Source organism: Mesitornis unicolor, unplaced genomic scaffold (assembly GCF_000695765.1).
Source record: "Mesitornis unicolor isolate BGI_N332 unplaced genomic scaffold, ASM69576v1 scaffold25756, whole genome shotgun sequence".
Lineage (NCBI taxonomy): Eukaryota > Metazoa > Chordata > Aves > Mesitornithiformes > Mesitornithidae > Mesitornis > Mesitornis unicolor.
In genome coordinates, this window is record NW_010189264.1 from 21847 (window position 1) to 47622 (window position 25776).

Sequence of the window (25776 nt, forward strand, 5' to 3'; positions counted from 1 at the left end):
CTTTTGGTGAGATAATACAGGTATTAAGACAAGTACCCCTGAACTCCCATTGCCTTCAAAGTGCTCAGAGAATGTGCTCAGAATTAAGGGAGTAATGGGATATTTTTTAATTAAAAGGTACTCAATACTTCCTTATTTTAGTTACATAAAATGTATATATAACCATATTTAGCTGGACAGGTACTAATAATTTCAAAAGACAGAATTTCACCAAATCCAGCTCTATTGAAAAAGAATGGGCAGAGGAACTTCAAGCAACACAAGCTATGCTTGCCCTTGTTGGAATTCTCTTCGAATACCATGCTATTGAAATAAAAAAGAGAGCTCTCATGTAAAGTACTGAAGAGGAAAAGAAGATACTTTTCCTTCCCAGTCCTTTACTGTAAATCATTACAGTGTCATCATCTGGGCAATGGAAAAAGGCTTAAATCCAAATACTGTCTCTTGAAGAAACTTGCAGTTACAAAAATTAGCAATACTATAATCATCACTTATTTGGAAATACTTACTTCTAAATAAGCACTGTTTGTTTTGCACTAATAAATATTATAATTATCTGTAGACTACTCACATGTAAATATTAATACTACTGAGTGCTCTCTATCATCTGAGAGCAGTTGAAGTATTTTCAGAGCTTCAGAAATAAAGCTAAAACACTCATCACTAATTTTAGCAGGAAATAAAAAAAAAAGAAATCCAAAAATCTGATCCTGCGAGATCCTTTATTCAAGTAAAGCGTATAGGACTGCGTCAACAGATTATCTCCTGGAAGTCAGCAGTCATAGCAAGCTCAAAAGTAGACTGGAATCCTTACTAGTAAGTAAATGATTGCGGGAGGAATAAATTAAGAACATTGAATAAATTTTTAATGAGGACCTTAGAAGGGCCAAAAAAAGCCCAAACCCAACCCCCCCCCCCCAAAAAAAAGGGAGAGGTGGGAAGTCAGGAGTTAAAGAAAACAATGGAATAGACAGTACTGAAGAGTTTGTATCTGTATGACAAAATGGAAGAAAAATGAAAGAAAGAGGGACGAAACTGGAAGAAAAAACCCACTGAGGCAGACTGCCTAGCAGCAGTGCTTTTGGGTCTGACGGACTATGAAAGAAGAGGAGGGGAACATTCCTGGTTTTAAAAAGTGTAAGAATGATCCTTTGAAATCTCTCATAGTATAAAAACTATATAGGTTGAACTAGATGATCCCTGTGGTCCCTTGTAACCTGGTAGTCTATGATTCTATGAAAAACTATGAACAAAATAGTGGCTGTCCCTTATATCCAAGTGTGTACATTCTCCTTCAGTTAGTTATACACTTTGATTCTGGAAATGTCCTGTCCTACGAACTATGAAACTTACCTCAGTGGTTCTTTCAAACTTTTTCCACCCTTACAAGGCACCACTATGTAATATGGGTAACAGCCTGTCAAGCCTTGCAGTCCAACACAGTCATATGAAATGGAAAATCTCTATTACTAATATACCAGTGACTGAACAGGGTATTACAAAGTAAGACAAATGCTTTCTTCCTTAAATTCTTGCACAGCAATGTAATATCTGTTTAAGTGATTGTACTGCACAAAAGACTTCACATCTTGAAAGACACAGCTTAGTGCTAGACACTATACACATTCACTTACCCATTCCGTAAGAATGCGTTGTACAGCATCATTGCCCCTTGACATATTTCTGCAGGCCAGGATAACATGTGCCCCGTGCAGTGCAAGAGATTTTGCAGTTTCAAAACCTATGATAAAACATTTTCCTAGTTAGAAACAGATGTCAGCAACACAACAGAGCTCTAAAATTACCTGAAAAGGTGAGCCATGCACTTAAGTACACTAATGCTACCTGAAGTCTGATTACCTCTTTGATAGTCACCTGGACCAAGGTTTTAAGAGTACATATGAAAAAGAGTAGACACCTCAATCTGAGCAGGTCTTCAAGACAATAATTTTGTATTTTGTACAAAATATACTTGACATCTTCAAAAAGCAGACTCAATTTCTCTGCCTCAGTGCCTTCAGCTGGTAGAAGAGCAGGATTACACTTACTCCTTACTCGTTTGACTGTGAAGAATGAGCCATACAGCAAGACTGCCTAACTATTTATGCCTGGCAACATCACACTGAAAGCAATACAGTATTCCAAGAATGAGCTCTGGGCTCTTTAGATGCACAGTTAGCCTTTGATTCATCAATCTGAGGACCATCTGTGGCAGAAGGAATCAGCCAATGGGATGTGTGAGGGAACACAAATCAAAATCGTATGGAGATAACGACTCCTCTTTCTGAGCTGACCACCCCATCCGTAGAACACTGCTGCACAAAACCAGGGGCCAGAGAACTATCCAAATGTTAAACCATTCCTGGGAAGGGGCTGTCAAGCTCATTCGTAGAAAACAAGATTCTGCCTAAGGAGATCTGTAATCTACATGTATGCTTTACTATCCGCACACTTGAAAATATTTGCTAGAATTTTCCTTAAATTATCTATGTAAAATAAACTCATTTTTGTGTGCAATCATCAGCTGATATATGGAGAACAATCTTTCACAGTTGTTCTCATTATAATTAATCGATCAAATACCAAGGAGCTTCAATGTATTGGCTATATTATCATGGGGTTAAATGGGTCACTGGATGTATCAGATGACACAGAGAAAAAATAACCCATGAAAAATCTCCTCTTTTGCATAACTCACTGATATGACACAATCTGCAAGCACATTCTATCTAAATTTGAAGCAAGGGAACAGACAGTTCACACTTTGCTGCAATTAAAGTGTAGCATGAATCTGTATCTCCAGGGTTGGTTTTTTTGGTTTTGTTTTGGTTTTTTGGCTGTTCGTTTGTTTGGCTGTGCTGTTTTGGTTTTGGTTTTTTTTTCTTTCATTCATAAAACAAAGTTTCACAGTGAATTTCTAAACAATTCTATACAACCCTTTTTTTGCAATACTGTTAATAATTTCTTCCCCTTTCTGAATTTGGGCACTTCATCACTCTTTTCTAAAAGGATATTTCAGATTATTTTCAGTTTGTTATTTTGGACTGTACTGCAATTTAATGAGAAACTTCAAATTATGAAACTGTCCACCAAGAGCCACAACTCTTTCCACTGCAGGCTTTTTCATCTGCAAGCTTTCCCACATACTCTGTTTTAGTGTTCAGTTCATTAATGAAAAGCTGCAAAGAAGTTGATCCAAGGTAAAATTCATTTAATTGGAAAAAATCTGTGAGAATTTACACCAGGAAATGATGAGTTCTTGGGAGTGCAGAATGCCCATAAAGTGCAGAAACTGGGATTCTATCAGGAATGAGCTACTACATATTCGTAATGCATTCAATAGTAACACTGGGTGCCCATCTCCATGAAGAACTGCGAGTTACAGAAATGTTCACTTTGCTGAAAGAGGTGTGGCATAACTTAATGAGTTCAAATTAGACAAACAAACTAGAAAATGAAGAATCAAACTGAAACACCAGCAATTTGAATATGTGAAGAAGTCAAAGAGATATTTGTTTTAGCTTTATGGCATTTAAAGTATGTTCATGTTCTCCATTTAAAAACTGTTTACCAAAAAGCCTATTAAGATGGGTTGTTTCACTTCCAAAACACCCTGGAGCAACAAAATGCAGTTACAGCACAATACATAACTTACATCATAGAAACAACAGACACCAAGGCAAATTTACACCATTTTCTTCAATTACATACCTACAGTATTTAAGCCCAAGAAACTTTCTTGTATCTCTTTTAAAGCCATTCATTGTACCAAGCAACTTTAATTACCTGGGTGAATTATTGCACGCATGTGAGTTCATCTACAGTGTATGCAAAGATTACCCCTGTTCCTAACTCCCCTTTAAGCATATTTAACTAGAACTTTTCATGTAACTAATGCAAGACATGTACCAGAGTACTATATGCTAACTGTATACTTCCTGTTTTGCACAAAAAATAGACTTATTTTGACCAGCTTACCACGTTATTAAAAATTAGTTGGAATGCCTGGGAATACCGGTTTTTCTACTGTTTTAACCAAGTAAACTACATCCTGTATATCTAGTTAGTTTTAATATCACTCTGATTTTTCCCTGTAAAAGTAGAGATCAGTGTTAAATGCTCCTCTTTACAACATACCCTTTCTTTTCTGGGCTACCAAAAGCATGTTTCTTCACCCTTAGGCAGGCATGGTCTGGATCTTTCCATAAAATATGTGCTCAAAAAAACCCCAACTCTTTTCAGAGGGTTTTTATGCAGTAGTCCATCCTTCAATTCACAATACTGCCACAAGTCACGTGCTGCTGTGTCTCCCCATCAGATATGTTTTAAATTACTAATTCTTTCACAAACACTCCTGCACTGTATTTAGGACAGTTAGGTTTATGCGAAAGGAGAAAAACAAATCCAGGTACCCTGATTTGATACATAAAGCTTCCAATTCAACTACTAAATGACTGGCTATGGGGATTCTATATAGCTACTACTACTTGATCCTTCTATCACTTTGTGTGAAGCATAATTCATAACCCATCTTTTCAGACCATCTACCAGATGAAGTATATCAGACGAAGAGGTAATACAATGTCTTCTTCACAGAGCTCACTGGGGTTTACATATGATTACCTACCAACTTGCTTACTCTCAAGACTGCAGCATTTTTATGTATGTCCTTAAAATAAATCCTCACAGACCTGAAAATCCTCATTAAGCAGTAACATTAAGAATCTTTACAGTTTAGGAAACAACTATGAATAAGCTCAGAAGAACACAACTTTTAACTGAAACACCTGAAGTAAGAGTTTGGAAGCAGCTCAGCAGTCAAGCTTTAAGCTCTGTTTCTTCTGCAAAAATCAATGCTTCTTTCCTCCCCCAGTGACACACAGCTTAAACAAGTGGGGAAAAGGTTCTAGCAGGGTGCAAAACTTTAATGGATTCACTGCGTTGAACTACATTTGTTTTACAGCAAAATGTTTTACAGCATCTGGAATATTGCATCCAGTTCTGGGCCCCTCCGTTCAAGAAGGACAGGGAACTGCTGGAGAGAGTCCAGCGTAGGGCTACAAAGATGATCAAGGGAGTGGAGCATCTCCCTTATGCGGAAAGGCTGAGGGAGCTGGGTCTCTTTAGTTTGCAGAAGAGGAGACTGAGGGGAGACCTCATTCATGTTTATAAATATATACAGGGTGGATGGAGCCAGGCTCTTCTCGGTGACAAACAATGATAGGACAAGGGGTAACGGACACAAGCTGGAACACAGGAGGTTCCACTTAAATCTGAGAAGAAACTTCTCCTCAGTGAGGGTGACAGAGCAGTGGCCCAGGCTGCCCAGAGAGGTTGTGGAGTCTCCTTCTCTGGAGACATTCAAAACCCGCCTGGACATCTTCCTGTGTAACCTCATCTGGGTGTTCCTGCTCCGGCAGGGAGATTGGACTGGATGATCTTTTGAGGTCCCTTCCAATCCCTAACGGTCTGGGATTCTGTGAAAATGTAGCCATGTTTTCAATATAGAGTAAATTTTAAAATCCCAGTCTAACAGAGACTGAGTATTTAAAGTACAAAACTGTTTAAACTCTATAATGAAAAACCTTGCCTATCTAAAGAAACTACATTGAATCAAAATCCACACTGAATGTGGTTTCGTATACCAAAGTTAAACCACATCATAAACACCCAAACAGTACAACATTAAAAAAATTACAGTAGGGTTAAATAAAAAGAGAAATCTAAATAACTATGTTAAGGACATGCATAATCAAGGAACCAGAGTAATCTTAATTCTACCCACAAGAGCAACTCTGCAGACCTCAACAAACCAAATGACTTCTTTAAAACTTCACCGAATCTGAGACCACAGCCACCTTACAGTGCTCCCTTACAGTGACTCAGCCCTTTCACAATGAAGGAACATTAACAGTGATGATACTAGTTTTTTTTCCAGGAAACAAACCATATTCTCCAGTGGTGAATCTTCCCTGTACTACAGTGCTAATGTAGTGCAGCTGCAGAGTTATTTAGCCCAGCAGAGAGCCTACTGCCAGCAAGAACCGCCATCCTTTGCAGTTTGCCTAGCAGCAACAGTTGGCGAAGGGCCCACATGGCTGAAGAAACTGCCCAGCCTCAGTGTACTACGGTTCTATGCTTCAGTTTTCAGATTTCAAAGTAGGCAGCTCAAAAAAAGCTGTAAAACTTTAATATCTTCTTGTAGAAAATTACACTAGTTGTGTTTTATTATATTAAATTATACTAGTTGTGGGTTGGTTTTTTTTTGTTGGTGTTTGTTTTGTTTTGTTTTAAGTAGGAACAACTACACTAGAAAATCAGCACAGGATAATATACTTGAGCATCAAGGACAGCCAATTACAAATAATAAGTTAGGTATTTCCCCCAAATGTGACAGAACAACAACATGCTTAAATAGCATACATTTTGAAAAAGCAATCATAGTATATTTAAATACTCCGTATGATACAATGTTGAGCAAATGTTTTTTATAAAACTAAAATAAATTTCAAGTGATTGCCCTGGAAGTCTCAAGAGACAAGACACCAAGACTGTCCCGAGACTGGACTACTCTTGCTGCTGCAGCCGAACGAGCTGCAGTGAAAAAGTGAAAATCCCATTTAAGAATAAGACATACGTGAGGTTAAACATTATGGCACAGCTCTACCATCAGCAGCTAGGACTGGTAGCAGAACTAACAGGAGAGCTACAAGTGCACAGGATTTGCTACAGACATTTTAAACCCTTCTGCCCTTTACTTACAGCATGCTTTTCATAAACGCTCAGAAATTAGCACTCAATTTCTCTTCTGATCTTCTATGATGATTGTTCAGTATCTCACATTCTTGTCTGTTTGCCATCAACTACTACCAGTGAATTTTGGGACAGATTTTCAGCTAACAGTCTCAATTAACGAGCAGTTAGCATTGCTCAATTAATGACAACTACACTGTGTCAACCTATACCAGATGAGTATATGGCTCTGTCAAACAGGGCAACCTCCTCTATAAAACAGAGGAAAGGATTCACTGAGTGGAAAAGTAATTCAGCAACTTCTTGTTTAAATAAAGTAGACTGCATTTATCATTGGGAGACATTTCGTAAAGAATTTCCATCAGGCATTTACATGTTTTAAACATTCCTTTATTCCAAATTTAAGCAAGTTTGTACACAAAAGAAGAAACCCAAAAACAATTCAGACAATGACAGATTTTCTGTAGCTCCTCTACATGCTCCCAAACACTCCTGGAGGCCTCAAGATTCTGAAACATCTTCACCTTTGCTTGACCATTTCAACCATTTCAAGCTGTAATGAGTCCAGTCTTCCTTGAGCCCTATGGTACAGGCAGAGTGAGTCCAGAAGAAAACCTTCTTCCCTTCCACTACAGTAAACACAGCGAGATCAAGTAAGTGAACAACATTACTCGGTCAAATTGGAAATGAAAGGCACCAGTCTGCTTGCGTTACATATTTCTGGCCTTTTATACACTGATGGACTCTAGAAAAAGAAGAAACCAACTCGATTTTGTAAGCATTAATGTATTACATCACTACAAGTGTATATTACTTTCACAGCTGTGTTCAGGTTTTTCATTGCCCCTCCCCTACATTGTTCTCAAACCTCCATTCTGCTTTCTGAATTGCAGCAAACATCTTTTGGGTTCCTATAAACTGACAGATCCCATACTTGCAGAGTGAAGTGAGTTAATTTTCAGAATAGATCTGGGCTCTTTTGGAAGTAATTCCATTTTCTTTTAATATAAAATAAGTAAGATACCTGTACAAAATCATTCCTTGATAAACTAGTAGCTGGAAGAGCAATTTCTTTTCTATGTATGGTATTATGATATTGCAAAAGTAAAAATCCAGCTTCCAATGAACAGGAAGTTTTTTATTTGTACAACTTGGTTCTTCTAGGGAAGGATCAATAATTTTATATAGCCTTCATAAAATAAAAGCAAGAGCTTTTTAAATTAATTCTGCAATCCAGAAAATACGAAACCTTAATTAAAACATTCTTGGCGCTAAATGTAAATGAAAAAATACTTTCTGCCCGCTTTCACTCACAGGCAGTATAGCCACTAGCTCCGGAGTTTGCATTTAAACTCTGACAGTGTACAAAACATACAAGTGCTGCAAGTTCTTTCCAGAAGAAAAAATAAACAACTTCTCACTTTCTTGTGAACTAAGCACAGGCCAGTAGGGAGAACTTCAATTTTACTCGTGTTTAAGATCTTGGGGAGAAGAAAAGTATTCTCACTGTTTGGCCAGTGTTTCTACACTACACATCCAACACCTGTCCTAACAAAACTATTGCATGCACAGAACCAGTCTTGGCAGATTGAAGATACCAAACAACAGAGCTCAGTATTCATGCATCTTTTTAAAACCTTAAACATTCTGATAAGGCACAACAAGTTTTACTCAACTGTCAGACAGTTCACCTGCAACATCTGATCATCATCCAAATCGTACCTGATTTTTTTTTAATGCAAAAGTAATAATGATATCACAAAACTATTTTTCCAGGTACATGATGTTACTCCTTTCAAATACCCTTTGGTAAACTTGAGCTTTAGCTAAAAAGGAAGAAAATGAGAAAAACCTTAGAGCAGAACCCTGGCACAATATACAATACTAACACCTTCTTTAAAATGCAACATGTTATCTACATGAAATGCAATTTAAGTCCAGTCTTGCTACAAAGAAAAGTTGTGAAAAGGTTAAACACTCAAGAACTGGCAACAAATCACCTTTGTAATCCAAAATCCGCATCCCAACTGTTGCATGTCAGCAAACAGACTATGTGGGTTTGTTGGGTTTTTTGGGGACCCAGGAGAACTACATATAAACAGAAGAGTGACTTGTGTCCCAGAAATCACTAAATTTGTTTCAACTGGGAAGACATAACCACCAGTGACAGTGAATCAGATCATCTTATTCTACATTTCTTCAGAAAAGATAGAGTGATGAAGAATTCAGAGTTACATGAGCTGCTTTTCAGGTTGAAATACCACATCAGGAATGTGTGATATAGTGAAGAATCTTCTACAGCTAGGATTGTCGCCGCCTGTGCTGATGGTTTCAGGGCACAACATCCAAGAGACCTTTCACGTAGAGTCATGGCAGCCATATGCAAAATATCACATTACTGACAAACTCACTTTTCAGAGCCCAAAAAGCACCACACGTTCTGCATCAGGATTGCTTGGACACAGTCACTCTGCTTAACTATGGGTATTTAGGATAAAATCTTAGAGGTGCATTATTCAAGTTGCTCCAAATGCAAGTGTCCAAGCAAATAAAGCACAAAGGTATTTTTAAAAGATTAAAATTAAAATGAGTAATTCATGTGCAACATTAATGTTGCCTTTGTTCTGTGTCTTTGCAGGCACATGGTACTGATATGTACCAATATTTTTCATTGAAAAGTTTGATGTTATTTGAAAGACATCCTGCCTCTCCCTTTGTGTGTAAATTGGACAACAAGTGTTTTTCTTGGAGCCATGAACCACAGAAAAAGCCAACCAAAATGAATCAGAATGACTAATGCATTGGTTCTGTTTTCTATCTAAGCAACTTAAAAATATGCACTCATGACACCCTATACTTCTTTGCAATATACAGTTCTGGGCAAGGCAAAGTTATCCTTAACAATAAGTGTATTGCCATCACCACTGACAAAACAATGTTTTTTAATGTTTTTTTTTTTTCTGAAGGGATCATAACACTAAATAAGTATAAAACCCCTACGTTCTTAAGTCGATGGGATTATAAAGATCTGTGACTCCTTCCTGAGGCAAAGAAAACAAAATTCACAACTGAAAACAGTAAAAGCAAACAAAAATGCAGAACAGTGACTGTCAGGTGCATACACTACAAATACGCTGTGACTAGGAGCCACAGAGTTGCAGTCAGATCTGGTACCTACTCTAGTTGTGCTGACTGAAGAGACCTATCAACTCACCTTAAAATACAATTACACAAGACATGAACAGAGCTTGGTCTTCAGTCCTTTCAGCTCTGTTCAAACCTAAAACCGACAATTATCTCGGTTATCCAAAGCCACAGTCCAGCAGAAGATTCAAACCCACATTTCCTATCTTTTATTGTTGCAGAGGTACTGCTATCCGTCGTCAGTACTGCAGTAACAGCCAAGGGTTCCAGCCTGCAATGAACCCTCTCGCGAGATGCAGCATACGCTGCTTAACGTGTCCCACGATAAGACCTTGATGTAGTTGTTTAAAGGCAATTGCCACCAACCATTAAATGTCTGCCCCTAAAACACTCAGATATGATTACCCTGAAAAGCTGCGGTTTTGAAACAAATTAGATAAGCTTCTTTAAGATTAAACACAGGTACAGACAGAACCAAAACTGAAATTTAATACTATACTGCACAGATGATCCCAATGAAGATGTTTTTTCAGTTGCTAGGTCACGTAAATACAAACAGGTTCTGTTAGGTGTCCGAATAGATGAACAGTGGCCAGGGATTAGAGTAAAAGGAAGAGAAGGAGATAAGAACTGAATTTTCAGTGAAATCCTAGATTTATCTTTCAAATCTACTACTTGCATTAGAAGTGCATCAGTGACCAAAAAGCCCAGACAAAATGGGATTCAGACATGCATCTTCCATTCCAACAAATCCCAAAGCTCTGTTTAAATAATAGATGTTCCTCGAAGTGCATGGGGGGGAAGTCTCAGCCTTCGTGTTTCATCTCACCTTTCTCCAACTATTAAATGATAGGATCATGCACCTACCAAACCCCAGACAATTTTTTCAGTATGCAATGTATCAGTCCAATGGACGTTATCCAAGTGGCATTTTACCAACACTAAAATCATTTGCAGAAATTAACATAGCTAAGCACCACGTCATACCAACAGATGATTACTGTTCAAACTTTTTATTCTCAGTATTTCTTCAAGCATAGAATAAACCCACACTTTCATTCAACTGTCTTTAAAAATGACAGTGTGGCAACTTGCAAGCAAGTCAGCCAGTTTTCCTAACACAAATCAATTACAGTATCCAAAAAAATCCATCAGAATTTAGCATTTGGCTTTATAATTTAATGTTTTAAGCAGAATTTATCAGAGAGCTTATTTTTCTTTTTCCTTATAATTTTTTCCTTGGTAACAGATAACATATCACAGGGGAAGACAGGCATCTGAATATGCAGCAACTCAGCACACAATTTCACATTTTGTAGACAAAAATAACCTTTCCACCTAAAAGTGCATCTACGTGTATTATTACCAAGTCAACTCAAACTAAAAGTTACATACATTTTAAAATAAACCTAAGATAGCAACTTTATCTGAAAACGAGCAGAACTCATTTTAGTGTGACTCAATATTAGTAAAAAAAACAACTAAGTCAGTCCATTCAGAAATACATATTCTTATATTAATAAGGCATTTAAAAAAATTAAGACTACAGTTATGTTAATACACTACTTTTACTGAGAAATAAACACCTCCGAAATAAACATTTAACTGAAATCTAGAGTAGCAGAAAACAATAAATCTGCCCACAATCTCAGTCAACATCAAACCAGAATCTCAATAAAATCTCGATCACATTCAAGTAGTCAAATTTGACATGACATTTAGGACACACTACTTCCCAGCAAGTAGTAACTCCTGAATGTTTAGTCACTGTGGGATAAGTGTCCACTTTTTTATTTATTTAAATAAAGCCATTCTACTTACAAGTACCATTAGTTGAAAACATTATTAAGGAAATAAACAACGACATTTTTGTGCACGCTACTGGAGCTTCAGCACTGTTTTATAGCAAAGCTGAGGCAAGCTAAAGAGAAGCAGTGGCAAAACACCTCAGAACAGTCACATACAAAAACCTCCAAACTTGAAGGATTTGAAAGACTCCATTTTCTAGCTAATCCACACAGTCTTGAAGGGGTTGTGTTCTGGAAGAGTGCCAACATAAGAGCATTTAAAACTGGGTTTACAGAAAAATATGATCAGATACTTGGTATCAACTAGGTTTTGAAAACTGTTTTGACATACTTTTTTTTTTTCCAACTCATCGTCAAAGATTTGGGGCTTATTTTCCTCCTTATTGCTGCTACTTTCAACATACCTTAGACAAGCTCACTCAAGTGACTAGAAAAAAGTCCAGAGAACTTAAATTTCTCTTTGACTGTCTCTCTCAGGCCTCTTTTTTTTTTTCCTTTTAAATCAATTTTGTTTTTTTAATGTTTCAAGTTCAGAGAAACAGGATTGGCAAACTCTTCTCTGAAGCCGCTCTTTGCATCGGCAGTAGCTTTAGGCATCACAACTGTTTTTCCTACAAGTGAAAATGAAGAAAAAAGCCAGAAGTTGTCCAGTTTCTTTTCAAGTACACTTGTGTTCTCCTGTAAGCCAGCAGTATCGTAAGTCTCTATACTGCTGAGCTGAGCCCTAATTAAATATAACAAAAAAATTAGTTGCATGTTTTGAATCTCCTTTTGGCAAGTACAACAGTGCAATGTTAATAAAAGTAGTAAATTTAATAAAGAGGAATACTTCATCCAAGGCAGAATACTTAAAAGACATACTGTGCTGTCAGCTAATGTGCTAGATCCCCCAAGCTTATTCTGCAAGGTATTTCATGAGAAATACTCAGTGTTATATAAAGACACTGACAAAGTAGTACAAGATAAATCAGACCAAATCTTTTCTTAAAGCAAACTTGATATTTATTTATATCAGTCACACAAAGAGTAAAAGATCTTTAAAAGGTATACTAGACATTTTACAGACAAATAAAACAAGGTTCTGTACTAAACAGCTCTCACTACAGGTAACAAAAAGAGACGTCGTAGAGATTCAAACACACACAGAGCTAGGTCCTGCTCTAAAGAGCTCACAGTTTGTGTCGTGGGGGAACAGAACAGATGAGCAGACGGAAAATTAAAACTCTGACTTCTGGCAGTCACTACCCACCTCTGTCTTTGGACAACGCGAGATAAGACAATTTGTTTTGTTAAGCAGCAGAGGAAGATTTTAATACAGGAGTCATCTGAGGATCCTGTGAGAAGAGCTGAATACAGGGAAGACGCAGTTCATTGTTTTTTCTAGCACAAGCAAATAAAAACAGCAGGCAAGAGAAAGATAGCAAAGGGCAAGATAAGACTTGGAGGTCTGGGAATTTATACAGTCCTGGGTTACCTCCTTAAATTCTAGTTTTTCTGGATTAGATGGTATTCAGGATGGGTACCAGCCTCCCAGAGTTCAAAACTGGCAAACCTTTTGGGTGCACTTTAAACTACGAAGGAAAGAGAGAGATGGGAAGCTGTTATGTAACTCAAATGATCCATCATGTGGTTCCAACATACAAAGTAAGGCAGGAGATGGAGTTCTGAAACAAAAGATGAAGAATAAGAAGAGTATTAACAAAAAGTGTCTACATACAAAAGCAAAGAGAATGGAAAACAAGCAAGAACTAGAAGTTAGCGAATTACAACGTAAAGCCACGGGCAAAAACAATAATAAATAAATAGCGTAATCAAAGACCCCTTTGCCGCACTTCCAAGGGCACAAAAACATATCATGCATCTTCTCACACCATAATTAACACTTTTTTAGACAACATTTAATGTCTACCCACTAACAGCCGGAACACCAGCAACCCACCCAAGAGCTCAATGACAACAAACTTCTAAAGCAAACGACCAATTACAGCTGTATGTTCTGGACCAAGCGTTTTCATCTTCCAAGAAGTTAGACATTGTCAGTCTGGGGAAGGGAATGGTAAATCCAAAAATACACATGCCTACAAAACTTTACATCTGTAAAATAGGAAAAACTGCCAGGTGAACAAGCACACTGATTTTTTTTTAAAACCTACTGGTTTTTTGATTATATTGTACTCTAAAATCTTGAGCCACAATTTGCAACATTACTGTGAATGAGGTTAAAAGCATTAGTTTTACTGATAGCTAGAACCTGGTGTTGAATAGCTCACTCCAGATGACACAGAAATGAAGCTGTACAAATCCTGATCTCATATTCAGTCTGCCTTGTCCATGACAAGTTCACCAATTAAAAGGCCAAATCTTAGTTTGTGTGTGAAGTCTACTAAGTGATATTTATTAAACAAATTACACCTACCATTATGAAGCATATCTCTGCCTTACAATCTAGACACATAACTTTTTGTTTTGCAAAAGACAAGTGTTTAAAGTGCCAGGCACAAAGAACAGGATCAGGAAGTCCAGATCTCTATTCCTTTGACACAGATCAGGTTCAGAAACAGGTATTGTAAGATACCTCACAGATTACAATCTTCGTTCACTCAGGATGCCAAAAGTGTGCTGCCAAGTAGTTCATGCACATTTGTATGTACTCTTCATCGTCTATCTTGATAAGGCACAAAATAGTCCAAATGCACCATGAAAGTAAAAAATTCTTCAATGAGAGCAAGATTTATACCCCTCAGCAACTGCATCCTCACAGCTGGATACAAACTCAACCAAATAAAAGAACTTTTTGGAAAAGCTTTTACTCATTCCTTGCTGCCATAATGTCTACTTGTAATAGACAAGTATAATAGACAAATATATCGTAATTACTCCTTCTGTTAAAGAATTAGACTGGCTTTCAGAAGAGTACACTTTTTATCCTGTGAGAGAACAATCCAGTTCCCACTTTAAATTGAAATATGGACACGGACATAATCTGGAAGCCTAGGTCAGTTACAAACATACTCCATACATAAACAAGACTAATCATGCATTTCTCAAAATCTTAAATAGCACAGTTAATGTCATGTACAAATGTATAGAAGTGAGAAATGCTGCTCCTGCTTGTCAGTGGCAGAAGAGGAACATAACCAGAATCTCTTGGTTCCCGATCTCTAAAGACACAATATAATGTTGTTTTCTTCAATTTGGTTGTGTTAGAGAATTATTCACGAAAAATTTTAAACAAACAATGAATTGTTGCACAAAGGCAACTTTCTGACTAATTACTGTAAGAGAAAAGTACTCCACAAGTTTAATGAACTTGAGTTTAGATATCAAAGATAAAAGAAACCCAATTAGAGAATATACTAACAGAGCTGCTTGGATAAAGACTAAATAATGAGGAGGCAACAAACATACCTTCTACAAAGATAACACAACCTGGAAAAAATGAAAGTTTTTTAAGCAACGCTCATTTTTCTGAGCCGCAAGTCACAGAGCATGCAAAACATCTAAATAAGTATATCCAGAACTGAACTGTGATAGTTCCCTGCTCACACAGGTATTATTACTAGTAAGACAGTATTGTAACAACCAGAAAACCCAACTTCATTTGTTTTTTAGTATAGAGGAAGCATTAACTAAGAACAGAAACTTAGAAACAGTGACTAAGGTGACTATACCGATAAGAGGAGGAGACAAAATGTAACGTATATTACTACAAAAGCACTTAGACTTCAAGTCAGCCAGTTTGTAGGGAACTTCCTGAAGCAAGAGTACTAAAAACCACCATGCAGAAGTACAGAAAGAAATCAAAACTGCTAGATGCATCAACAGAAAAACTGAGGTTATATAGCTGAACATAAGGCTACAAAGATCTCACATATTAAAATAAAAAGTCTATAGAAGAAATGGCATAAAACTCCTAAAAGTGTTTCAATCACAAAAGAAAAATAAAAACAACAGGAAGGCATAAGACAGTGTGTTGTCAATATAAGTAGTAACAACTGCAGATATAATTAATTTTTAAAAAATCATGGAAGACAAAACTACTTTTGTTTTTGATAGTCCTCCCTTGAGAATTATTATAAATACATCATATATCCCATTCTTTTAAGTCACACGTTGTCTTTTAGAAAGGTTTGCGCTAATATAAGGTCAATTTCTTTCTCACAGTACTATTCCTATTCTATAATTCAGGCAAAACGCTGGCCTCATTAATTCTGAAGTCAGTAGCAACACTCCTGTTAATCAGGTCAGGATTTCGATCTTTACCTTTCCATGTTCTTACCTGCCTCCTTTGATTTGTTTCTTGGCAGGGATTTACTGTTCCAGACTTGAGTTTCAAAACTTTATAAATCCTTGACACAATCAAGCACAAGGAGCTTGAAAGGAACACAAGCTACTGAAATCCTTTCTTCTTGTAACCCTATTGCTTAGCATAGACATAGTCACTAAGAAATTTTCTGCTGGTGAGCCAAAAACATCATATCCATTAACATGTATCTTTATGCTGTAACTAGAGTTGACATTATCTAGAAAAGTCACTAGATGTCTCAGAAGACACTGTCATTAGAAAACAGTACAAATATATTTATCAACCTCTTCTGTCCCCACAATCTAACCAGCATTCAAAAAAAAAAAGCATACAGTTGGAACTATTCAAAACAACTCTCACAATGCAATTAGCTCTCAAAACATGAAGACACAAGACAGTGCAGAGTAAGTTTAATGTTGAGCAAGATAGACTGAATCATGCAAGAGATCTTTTCATCTCTGGCTTATGAAATATGCATAAAATATGAGAAAAATCTTTGTGAAATTAAGTATTTCAGAAGACAGAAAAGCAATTGAGTTATGTTGCAGCCCACTGAAAAGTCATTTCAACTCTTAGATAACAGACAAGAAAATAAGCACGACATCTGAAGGCTCCTGTTCTACAAATATGTTTTTCCCCTGCAAAAGGAGTACCAGAAAGTACAACACAGTCATACAGCTCAACCCCATCCTTTGTGAAAAGACTGCATTACAAGTAGTAATCATTATTGAACCTTTTAGCCCAGATGTAATTTCTTACACGTTACAAGAAGTTTCACATGCATTGTGAATTTCAGCCAAGGTTGACGAAGTTCAATAACTTGGCTAACCAACCATGTGTACTACTTATTACAGATGTAATAAATAGATTCATCAAAATGGACATGAAAAAGCAGTATGAACATTTGACACCATTTGCAGCTTACTCAGAAAGAAAAATAAATTACAGAAGTTCAAGTGGGCCTTTTAATATTTACAAAAATGCCACCAACCAAAAAACAAATCTCTTTTTTAACTTAACCTCCAGATAACCACTTAAAATGATAACAGCATTTCATCTTTGTAGTTCAAGTTTCATTTTAGCTAAAAAGAACTGAAATTTAAAAATGTTAATAACATTCCAGTTGCTTACCTTGTTCATTCACCCAGTAAAATGGATGCCTTAAAGTTCAAAGCCAAATAGATGCAGTTTGCCTTAAAGGTTATACTGATACATATCAATCGCCATTACAAGTTCCATCATATTAAAGAATATAGCACTGGCTTTGGACTGCAATATCCACACCATTCAAAGAGATGATAGAAGCACCTGCCCTGGGTGAAATGCTTCTAGGCACAAGAGTGGGTAACAAAGCCAATTTGACAAGCGTTAGGCAAGACTCTTGGACAAGCTGGCAAGAACCTTTGGAGCAGGAGTGTGGCAACCAGTTGCGGTGAAGGACACCGGCTTGCCATGAGTACAGTTTCCAATTTTGTCTCCAGAGAAAAGAATGGCCACAGAAGCAGCACGAGTCAGCATGCTAGAAAGTTGGGAGAGCTGCACTTAATGGCATGACAGGATCCTCATCCTGTGTGCCTTCAACTTAAAAGAGCCGCAAAAAAACAAAACTCAGTCCAACTCAGCCTCCAGAATGGACCTGGACTCCACTGTCAACCCAGACTCTAGGGCCCTTGCCAACTGTATGAGGTTCAACAAGGCTCAGTGCCGGGTCCTGCATTTGGGTCACAACAACCCCATGCAACACTACAGGGTTGGAGAAGAGGGGCTGGAATGATGCCCAGAGGAAAAGGACCTGGGGGTGCTGGTCAACAGCCAGACAAATACGAGCCATCGGTGTCCTCAGGTGGCCAAGGCAGCCAATGGCATCCTGGCTTTTATCAGAAATAGTGTGGCCAGCAGGAGTAGGGAGGAGATCGTCTCCCTGGCACTGGTGAGGTTGCACCTCCAATACTGTGTGTAGTTTTGGGCCTCTCACTACAAGACACTGAGGCACTGGAGCATGTCCAAAGAAGGTCAGTGAAGCTGGTGAAAGGTCTTACAAGCACAAGTCTTACAAGGAGCAGCTCAGGGAACTGGGATTGTTGAGCCTGGAGAAGAGAAGGCTCAAGGGAGACCTTACTGCCCTCTACAACTGCCTGAAAGGAAGTTGTAGCGAGGCGGGTGCTGATCTCTTCTCCCAAGTAACAAGTGATACAAAAAGAGCAAACAGCCTGAAGTTGCCCCAGGGGAGGTTTAGACTGGAGATTAGGAAAAAAGTTTTTTCACCAAAAGGACTGTGAAGCACTGGAACAGGCTGCCCAGGGAAGTGGTGGAGTCACTGTCCCTGGAGGTATTTAAAAGATGTAGATGTGGCACTTAGGGACATGGCTTAGTGGTGGACTTGGCAGTATTGGGTTTACGGTTGGACTTGATCATCTTATAGGTCTTTTCCAATGCAAGCAATTCTGTGGTATGTAACAAGTATGCAGTTGAACACTTGTGTAAAGCAGAGCAACAGCTGTATTCCACAACATTAAGCCAGAGTTAAAATAGAGTGATAGTACTCATGGAAAACTCAATCACTATGACCTACCATAAATTTTCAGAATACAGCACTGTAAGTTAAAGAGAACTCCCTTCTATCAACATTATTTAAAGTTTGAAAATAAGAGCTTTTAGTGGTTTTTTTTTTAGTTGTTGAAAATACATCAGGATTAATCCCCGATTGACAGCTATTAGCACTCTGCAGACTGAATTAAAAGTCCCACCCCACAGGCATGTTCCGCCTCATAAACTGTGCTTTTCTACACCAATCACTCGGATAATGTATTCTGGCCAAAAATACACTTCCTGCAAGATCCAGGCTATCCTGGAAAAGCCCTGTACTCCCACTCCCCCAAAACACTGATACAATAAAGTTCACACTTGCTACAAAGTTTTAGACCTCCACAAAGAAAACGTCTAAAAAAAATTAGCGAAGCGTAAACTTGTTTTTCAAGGTGTGTTCAAGTAAGAAGTAAGCAACAGAACATTTTTATGGTAGGGCTACGCATGTGGTTTAAGATAATCCATGCTGAGTTTGGTCCATAGCACGTGGATCACAGGACTTAAAAAAATTCAGCCTTTAATTTTTTAGCATTACTTTTCCCCATGAACTCTTCATTAAGCAAGCAGTTTTTCCTCAAGAGAATTCATAAGTCTGTTCAAGTCAGAGTAACAATATTAAACAAAAAAACATCGCTGCGTATACAATACCAAACAGTATTTGGCTGAAGGATGATTCCGTTTTTTCCTCACACCCTTCCCAGCCAAAAACATTTTTTAAAGCGCTTAAAACCAAACATTCATTGCCACTCTTTTGCTGGCAAAATATGGCAAGAAAACAGTCTCTAAACAACACGACTGTGCTGGCAGAACACCTTGCAGTAAAAGCTACATCTGCAAAACAATGTTTTGATTGGGTAACTTATTTTTCTCATGAGAGGTTATTTTAATCTACCGGGGCAAAGCATACAGACACTGGCTGCACCCAGGCCAGCCATGCTTTTCTGTTAATAAACTGTCCTTAAACTGTCCTTGCTTAAAATAGTCAAACACATGATACATGGAGCCTAGAATTCCCAGAAACAAAAAAAAAGAGATATATACACATCAAGGAACAACTCTTTCATGCTTTTAAGAGCCCAGTAAATATAAAATTATCCCAGGAAAACAATCTTGGGGACAGCTAGGACTCAGTCAAGAAAAATAATCCAAGGTTATATATTGCTGACCTTTCTGTCTGCCTCACAATAAGCTTTGAACCCAAACCTCCATAAATAATATCCACTTCAGTTTTCTACATGTGGAACACTTCCAGCACGAAAACATTCAACCACGTCAAGGCTGTAATAGTAGGTTCACAAGTTATGCTGGTTTAACTAGAATATAAAATGCTTTTCTTTGGCAAAACTCCAATAATTGTTTTCCGCCTCTCTGCAGAACAACAGAATCACATACAGAAATTATTCTTAACAATAACAGGCAGAAGTTTCAACTTATAAATCCAAAGGAATTAATGTATTTATGAAAACTAATTTTGATTCAGACAACAAACACTTTTCACTAAATTGGAGAAGACCTAGATAGCAGAAAAGAAAAAGGGATGCAAATAGCAGACAACTACTGGAAAGCAAACACCTTCATCTTAGTAAAACATACCAAAAAAAAGTTTGCACTTCGAAGTCTTTGAGAAAAGTTAATGTACGAAGAGAATTGCGAAAAAATAACAATAGAGACCAAAACCAGACGCGTATTTTCTCAAAGATTATTTTTTCCAAAACAAACTATCCAACAAAAACAGGGCGATTTTTCCAAGAGTGACAAAATTCAGGTGTTACAGCATAAGAAAAACTCCAAAACCATGTAAGAAATCATAAAGTGAATCTGAAACAGAGGACTATCTTCAGCAGTTCCTCTGTAGAAGTCCTGCCAGTTGTATAACCTTTAAATGCTATTTAATCTGAAAACAGATGAGAGAAATTAGAAAATAAACCTCATGCTTTCAAAAAAAAAAAAGTACGCATTTTTCAAGGAAACTACGCAATCCAGCTCAAAAACAGAGCTGAACAATTCCTTACTGACAAACATCTGTGTGCTTAGACCACTAAACTCCATGCAACACAGGAAAAGACAATGAACATATTTAAGACAGTCAGACTAATTACTATTAAAATGAGAGTCCTCAACAGTATTTGTAAGGGCCTGTTTCATTCCTCCCATATGACTGGAGTTTGACTTAAATGAGACCATTCCCTGGTCTAATTAGGATTCAGCAAATGTTACCTTCTTTGTGAAGGCCGACAAAACCAGCCTCAGTGCAAATGCTACATTGCCTGCAAATAATCACAGTAACTTCTGCAACTACAATGGTTCTCCATATTCACACAATTCTCTTTTCTTCAGGTACAAAGCAGTCATTTCTTTATTTCTTAGGAAGTCAAGGTGTTCTTTTTCATCATACTTTTTCTATCCATCCGTTGCCAGTAGATTTAGGACACAGTGATGAAAGCTAGCCAGCATCTATTAGAGACCTTAAATGATCTTCACAAGAAATTTAGATACGTTTTAGAAGTTTAATTCTGTTCCTCTTATGGACAGGAGCTTAAATAACCATTACGCAATTAACTATTACTCAACTGGCATAAGAAACACATGATGGTTAACCACACCTGCCTCTTTCAAGGCTCTGAAGGTAGATTCTGCTTTTTAACTACAAGAAAGATTCAGAGCAACACCAATATGGGAAGAGCTCAAACACTACTATATGACTTACAGAAACACTAGGCTCAGAAATCAGGAATTCAGAAATTCTGAAACCACACAATGTGTCACTCCCCCAATACAACAAACTTCTACCAGTTTCTGCCAGTACGAGATACAAAAGCACAGAGTCAAAGCACAGCAGTCTGGCCACATGTACTGTATCATTTATGTACAGGTTGGTTTATTTTTATACTCCTTTGATAAAAAGTAAAAAACTACCAAATACAATAAAATTATGACAGAAAAATAAATATCTTTGAATCTTTCTGAATTAATTCAAGTACTGTATGCTTGCTGAAAAGAGAGCCCTAAGTTTCCAATACTTTAAAGTTCTATTTTCACCCTGACAGTATCAAAACTTAGAAGCTACTGGTCCTAGAATTAGTACAGTTAATCCCACATCCCAGACCACTGAAACTTAACTTTTTTTTTATTGTAAGGGAGAGAAAACTTTACAGTATTTTGAGAGCAGATTTAAGAGGGGCAGCAATTCTGCATTGCTCACAGATGTAGTGTTCAAATGAAGTCCCATATGAGAGAGATTTCTGAATTAGGTGCAGGTGATACAGTGAAAGGCACATGATAAATTGCAGAGCTACATAATTTGTATTTATCACAAAAGCACCACCATGTGTGAACAAAATCTAATCATCTACATGTTACCATGATTAATACTAAGTAAATTATCAGGGTGCCTATTGACAAAATGTTACCTTCTGCAGTTTCACAATGTTCCCTTGTGTTTGTGTACCTACACAAGCTGTCATTGCTATGAACTATGACATTTGATACTGGGCATACAGCTCATTAAATATACAATTAATATATACAATATACAAATATACAATTAAATATACAACACATTTCAAAGGCTGCATAGGCTCTATTCTGACAGTTGTGCTCCATGTAGTTTTAGCTCTAAGTCTCTTCCCCTGATTTCATATACCTGATCCTCAAAACAAATTTGTAAAATCATAAAGCAGATGATTAATTGCAATAAATTATAAGCACATTTCCTAACCTTTTGCATCAGTATGACAAAAGTTGCTAATACTGAAGTTCTGTAGAAGAAATAAAAGATACGATAACTTCTCACACCTGAAGTATATGCAGACTGAAAGCTCACTGCAGCAGTGACTCGTCTCTTAAATACTGATTAATAGTACCTAAAATACATAGCTTTTCTCCTGGCTAAGGCCTCCTCATTGCATAGCAATAAAAGGGCCAGAAAAAAAAGATAACTAAACATTAACAGACAATCTTGAAGAAATAATCTAAAACATTTCCACAACTAGAACATCACATGCTTTACTCTGGTAAAACATAAACAAGAAAAGCAATATAGCAAGCCTATGACTTAAGCTTCTGGATTTTCTTCAGTATTTGAAAAAAAATTAAGCTGCTCAAAGCCTAAAATGGTTTTCATTTTCTTGAGATAATGCATGCTTATTCTAGGCATCCCTTACAGAAGCAATTAACAGATTTCTTTTGACCTTCATATAGTAGAAAAATCAGAATTGCAGATTAATCACAACCAAACTGTTGTTCATCAATACAGCTTTGTGACAAAATCTTGAAAAAGCATTAAGAAAAACACTACTTTGTGGAATCTCCCTTACTGCACAGAACATACACATTTTGCCCTTCCATAACATACTGCACCACTACATACATTTTGCTACTCATGCATACCCTAGCAGTCACAATAGGTTAGATGCAACTGCACCCAATACAGAAAACAGAACATGAGGTTTAAAGGTCATATAGCTATAAGTATCTTCAAAACAGGCAGCAATATTTATAAAAGTCATAGAAAAATCACATTAGCTACACAACTGCTTCACTGATATTAAAATCAAGCAATATTCTAAAAAAATGCTTGATTTGAGGAGACTGCTTACACATGCAGTTGAAAATACCACATCTTTTTGTAAGATTAAACCTAGATGAACAGCTGACATGCTTTTTAAAATTTCTGGTTCTAGCTCTAATAATTAAGAACACAAACAACAAAATTACAGGAGCTTTCACCAAAAACAGGAAAAAGCACCAGGTCTCTTTTGTTCAATATTTTCAAAGAGTAACACAGCCCTCTAGCGGAAAAATTAGAAAGCACGGCATGAGTCATACTAGAAGCACACTAGAGAAGTATTTTCTCTGTGACCCAGCTGATATCAAGGCCTCTAGAACAAAATCACAATGCACACACAAAATTTCACACTATCTCTAATTCCTCACAGTGGAATAATTCTTACTGACAGTAAGTTTTTAAAACCAGAAAGACTAACACAAGACTAAACTATTCAGTAAGTTAGTTGTTGTTTTTTTTTACTACACCAGCTTTACTGTGACCAAAAGCTACCTCAACTTCTGATGTGATCAGAACTCAGACCAAAATGTTCATTGAGCTTAAAAAAAAAAAAAAAAGAGAAAAAAATCCAAAGACTATTTGGACTGCACTGTCAGAAGAAAAAGCATCTAAAATAAAAGGAAAAAAAAGAAAATATTTCACTAATAAGTCTTAACCTGCTATGATCTCTTTATATTGTAAGAATAATTAACCTTTTCCAAGTTGGTCATGAAAACTAATGTGCTTATAAAACTGATTTTTTAGTACCTTTCCCCCCACACACACTTTTTGCAGCAATTCTAAGAACTAAGTTAAGAAAGTCGGTATGTAATCTAGGAAATTCTTACAGTCCATACTCCTAACCAGTAATGAAAAGAACAACCACAAGGTCTCCCCATTTTACAGACACATTAAAGAGAAGAGCAACAGAGGAACATTTGAGAAGCTAATACCTGTGATACCACTAAAACTACCAATACTTAAGTCACCCAAAGTATTCCTTCAATAGTTATCTCTACTTTTCAGAAGTTGAAGAGACTTCTCAAATATGGAAAAAAAAAAGTTCCTGGCAAGCTACATTGGATTCCCTGTATTAGACTCACAAATAAAGTTAATTAACTTATCATTCCATCTTTGTTTTTAACTTTGCTATCTTAAAGAAGCGTATATGGATAGAAATAACTTCTATGTTCCTCCATCTTTCCAAAGAATTCTCAGCATGTTCCAAACTTTATCTTGAGCATCCAGCAATGCAGTAACTGAAAACGCATTTTTCTGCATTTTGATAGACTGCAGTCTACCAACATACGTCTTGATCTTTGTCCTACCCATCCTGAAATGAAAAATTTCTCAACAAATGTATAGGTACTATAAAGTTAGATTCAAATACACCATTGAAACTAATTCTGACAGCAGTGAAAGGGCCAAGTGATTTTTTTTTCTTACATTACATAAAAATGAATCCATTCTTTTTTCAAACACTTTCTACTTAACTGACAGCAACATTTCCTTGGAAATATTTACACCTACCTCTTAAAGAAAGCATATTAGTGTTCTGAAAATACAGTAATTGTTTACTCCTCAAAATACTCATGGAGGGAAATATTAGCTCCAAAATACACGGAGTTTAAAAAGTATCTACAACACAAAGCGGAGCACAACACTGAAAGCCTAAAATAACCAGAGAATAAGCTCCAAAACTGGTAAGACTCTGTTTGAGCTAGCTAATTAGTATTTCCACATGGAGTCCCAATGAATTGTGTAGATATACTGGCTCACAGAGATCTCTACATTGCAGTCTATTACATGACACCTACATGTCCAAAGCAATTTGCCAAGAGTTACAAAACATGGCTAAGAGTTAAGCAGACTGATACATTCTAAAGACTCAGACAAGTTTTTCTTGAAACTTCAAATTCTGCAAATTATGCCCAAATTAACTGGACAAGAACACTATTAGCAAATCCCAAAGGGGAAGCGTTTCTTTCATACAACACCAAGGGAGAAAAACAAGGTTCGAACCTATCAAAAGTCAATCAGAAGTCCTAATCTGCACAAACCCATCTTAGATTATATCCTCTCCCAGAAGCCCTTATAGCTAGGAAAAGCGAATGTAGATTACATTAAAAAGTGCTTATCCTAGAACTGCTTTCTCCTTAGTCCATGCCCCATGGCAATTGTTAAGTAGTATCAGACAGGAAACCTAGGACTATAGCAATATTAAATGTAAGATGGTAGGCAAGAGTTTTGAGTTATATGGGTAACATCACCTTAACCACGTTTCTGCTACATCACTTCCATAGTTTTGGACTCTTTGTGTCAACCTCGTACAGCAGCAGAAGCCCAAGGCTTATTTCATTAATGCTCCTACTCCTCCTGGTATGCTTCTGACCAGGTCTTACCCTCACCTACTAATAGAAATCAAGAAAGTGTGTATATAATAATGTGCATACATGTCACAAGCAGAGATGATCACGTGCAAGGATATGCTTGCTTATTTGTGATCAATTCAGATTATAAACTAAGGGGAAAACAGCCTTGACAAAAGCATCATACATCTTGGATTAATCTTTTGCCATATATGAAACACTTTCAGCTCATTCAGCAAGTTTGAATGGTAGATTTTCTCCTGC

At 37.0% G+C, this 25776-nt stretch overlaps 1 protein-coding gene across 1 annotated transcript in view; it reads right to left on the reverse strand.

Annotated features, from left to right (window-relative positions):
- Nucleotides 1–1634: 1634 nt before the first annotated feature.
- Nucleotides 1635–25776, reverse strand: part of LOC104541861 (WW domain-containing oxidoreductase) — a gene marked incomplete at both ends in the record, with an annotated part of 31043 nt that continues 6901 nt past the window's right edge. The window contains one exon of the mRNA XM_010186014.1: nt 1635–1741. Within this exon, the coding sequence (XP_010184316.1) occupies nt 1635–1741 (107 nt within the window). The remainder of the gene's footprint in view (nt 1742–25776) is intronic.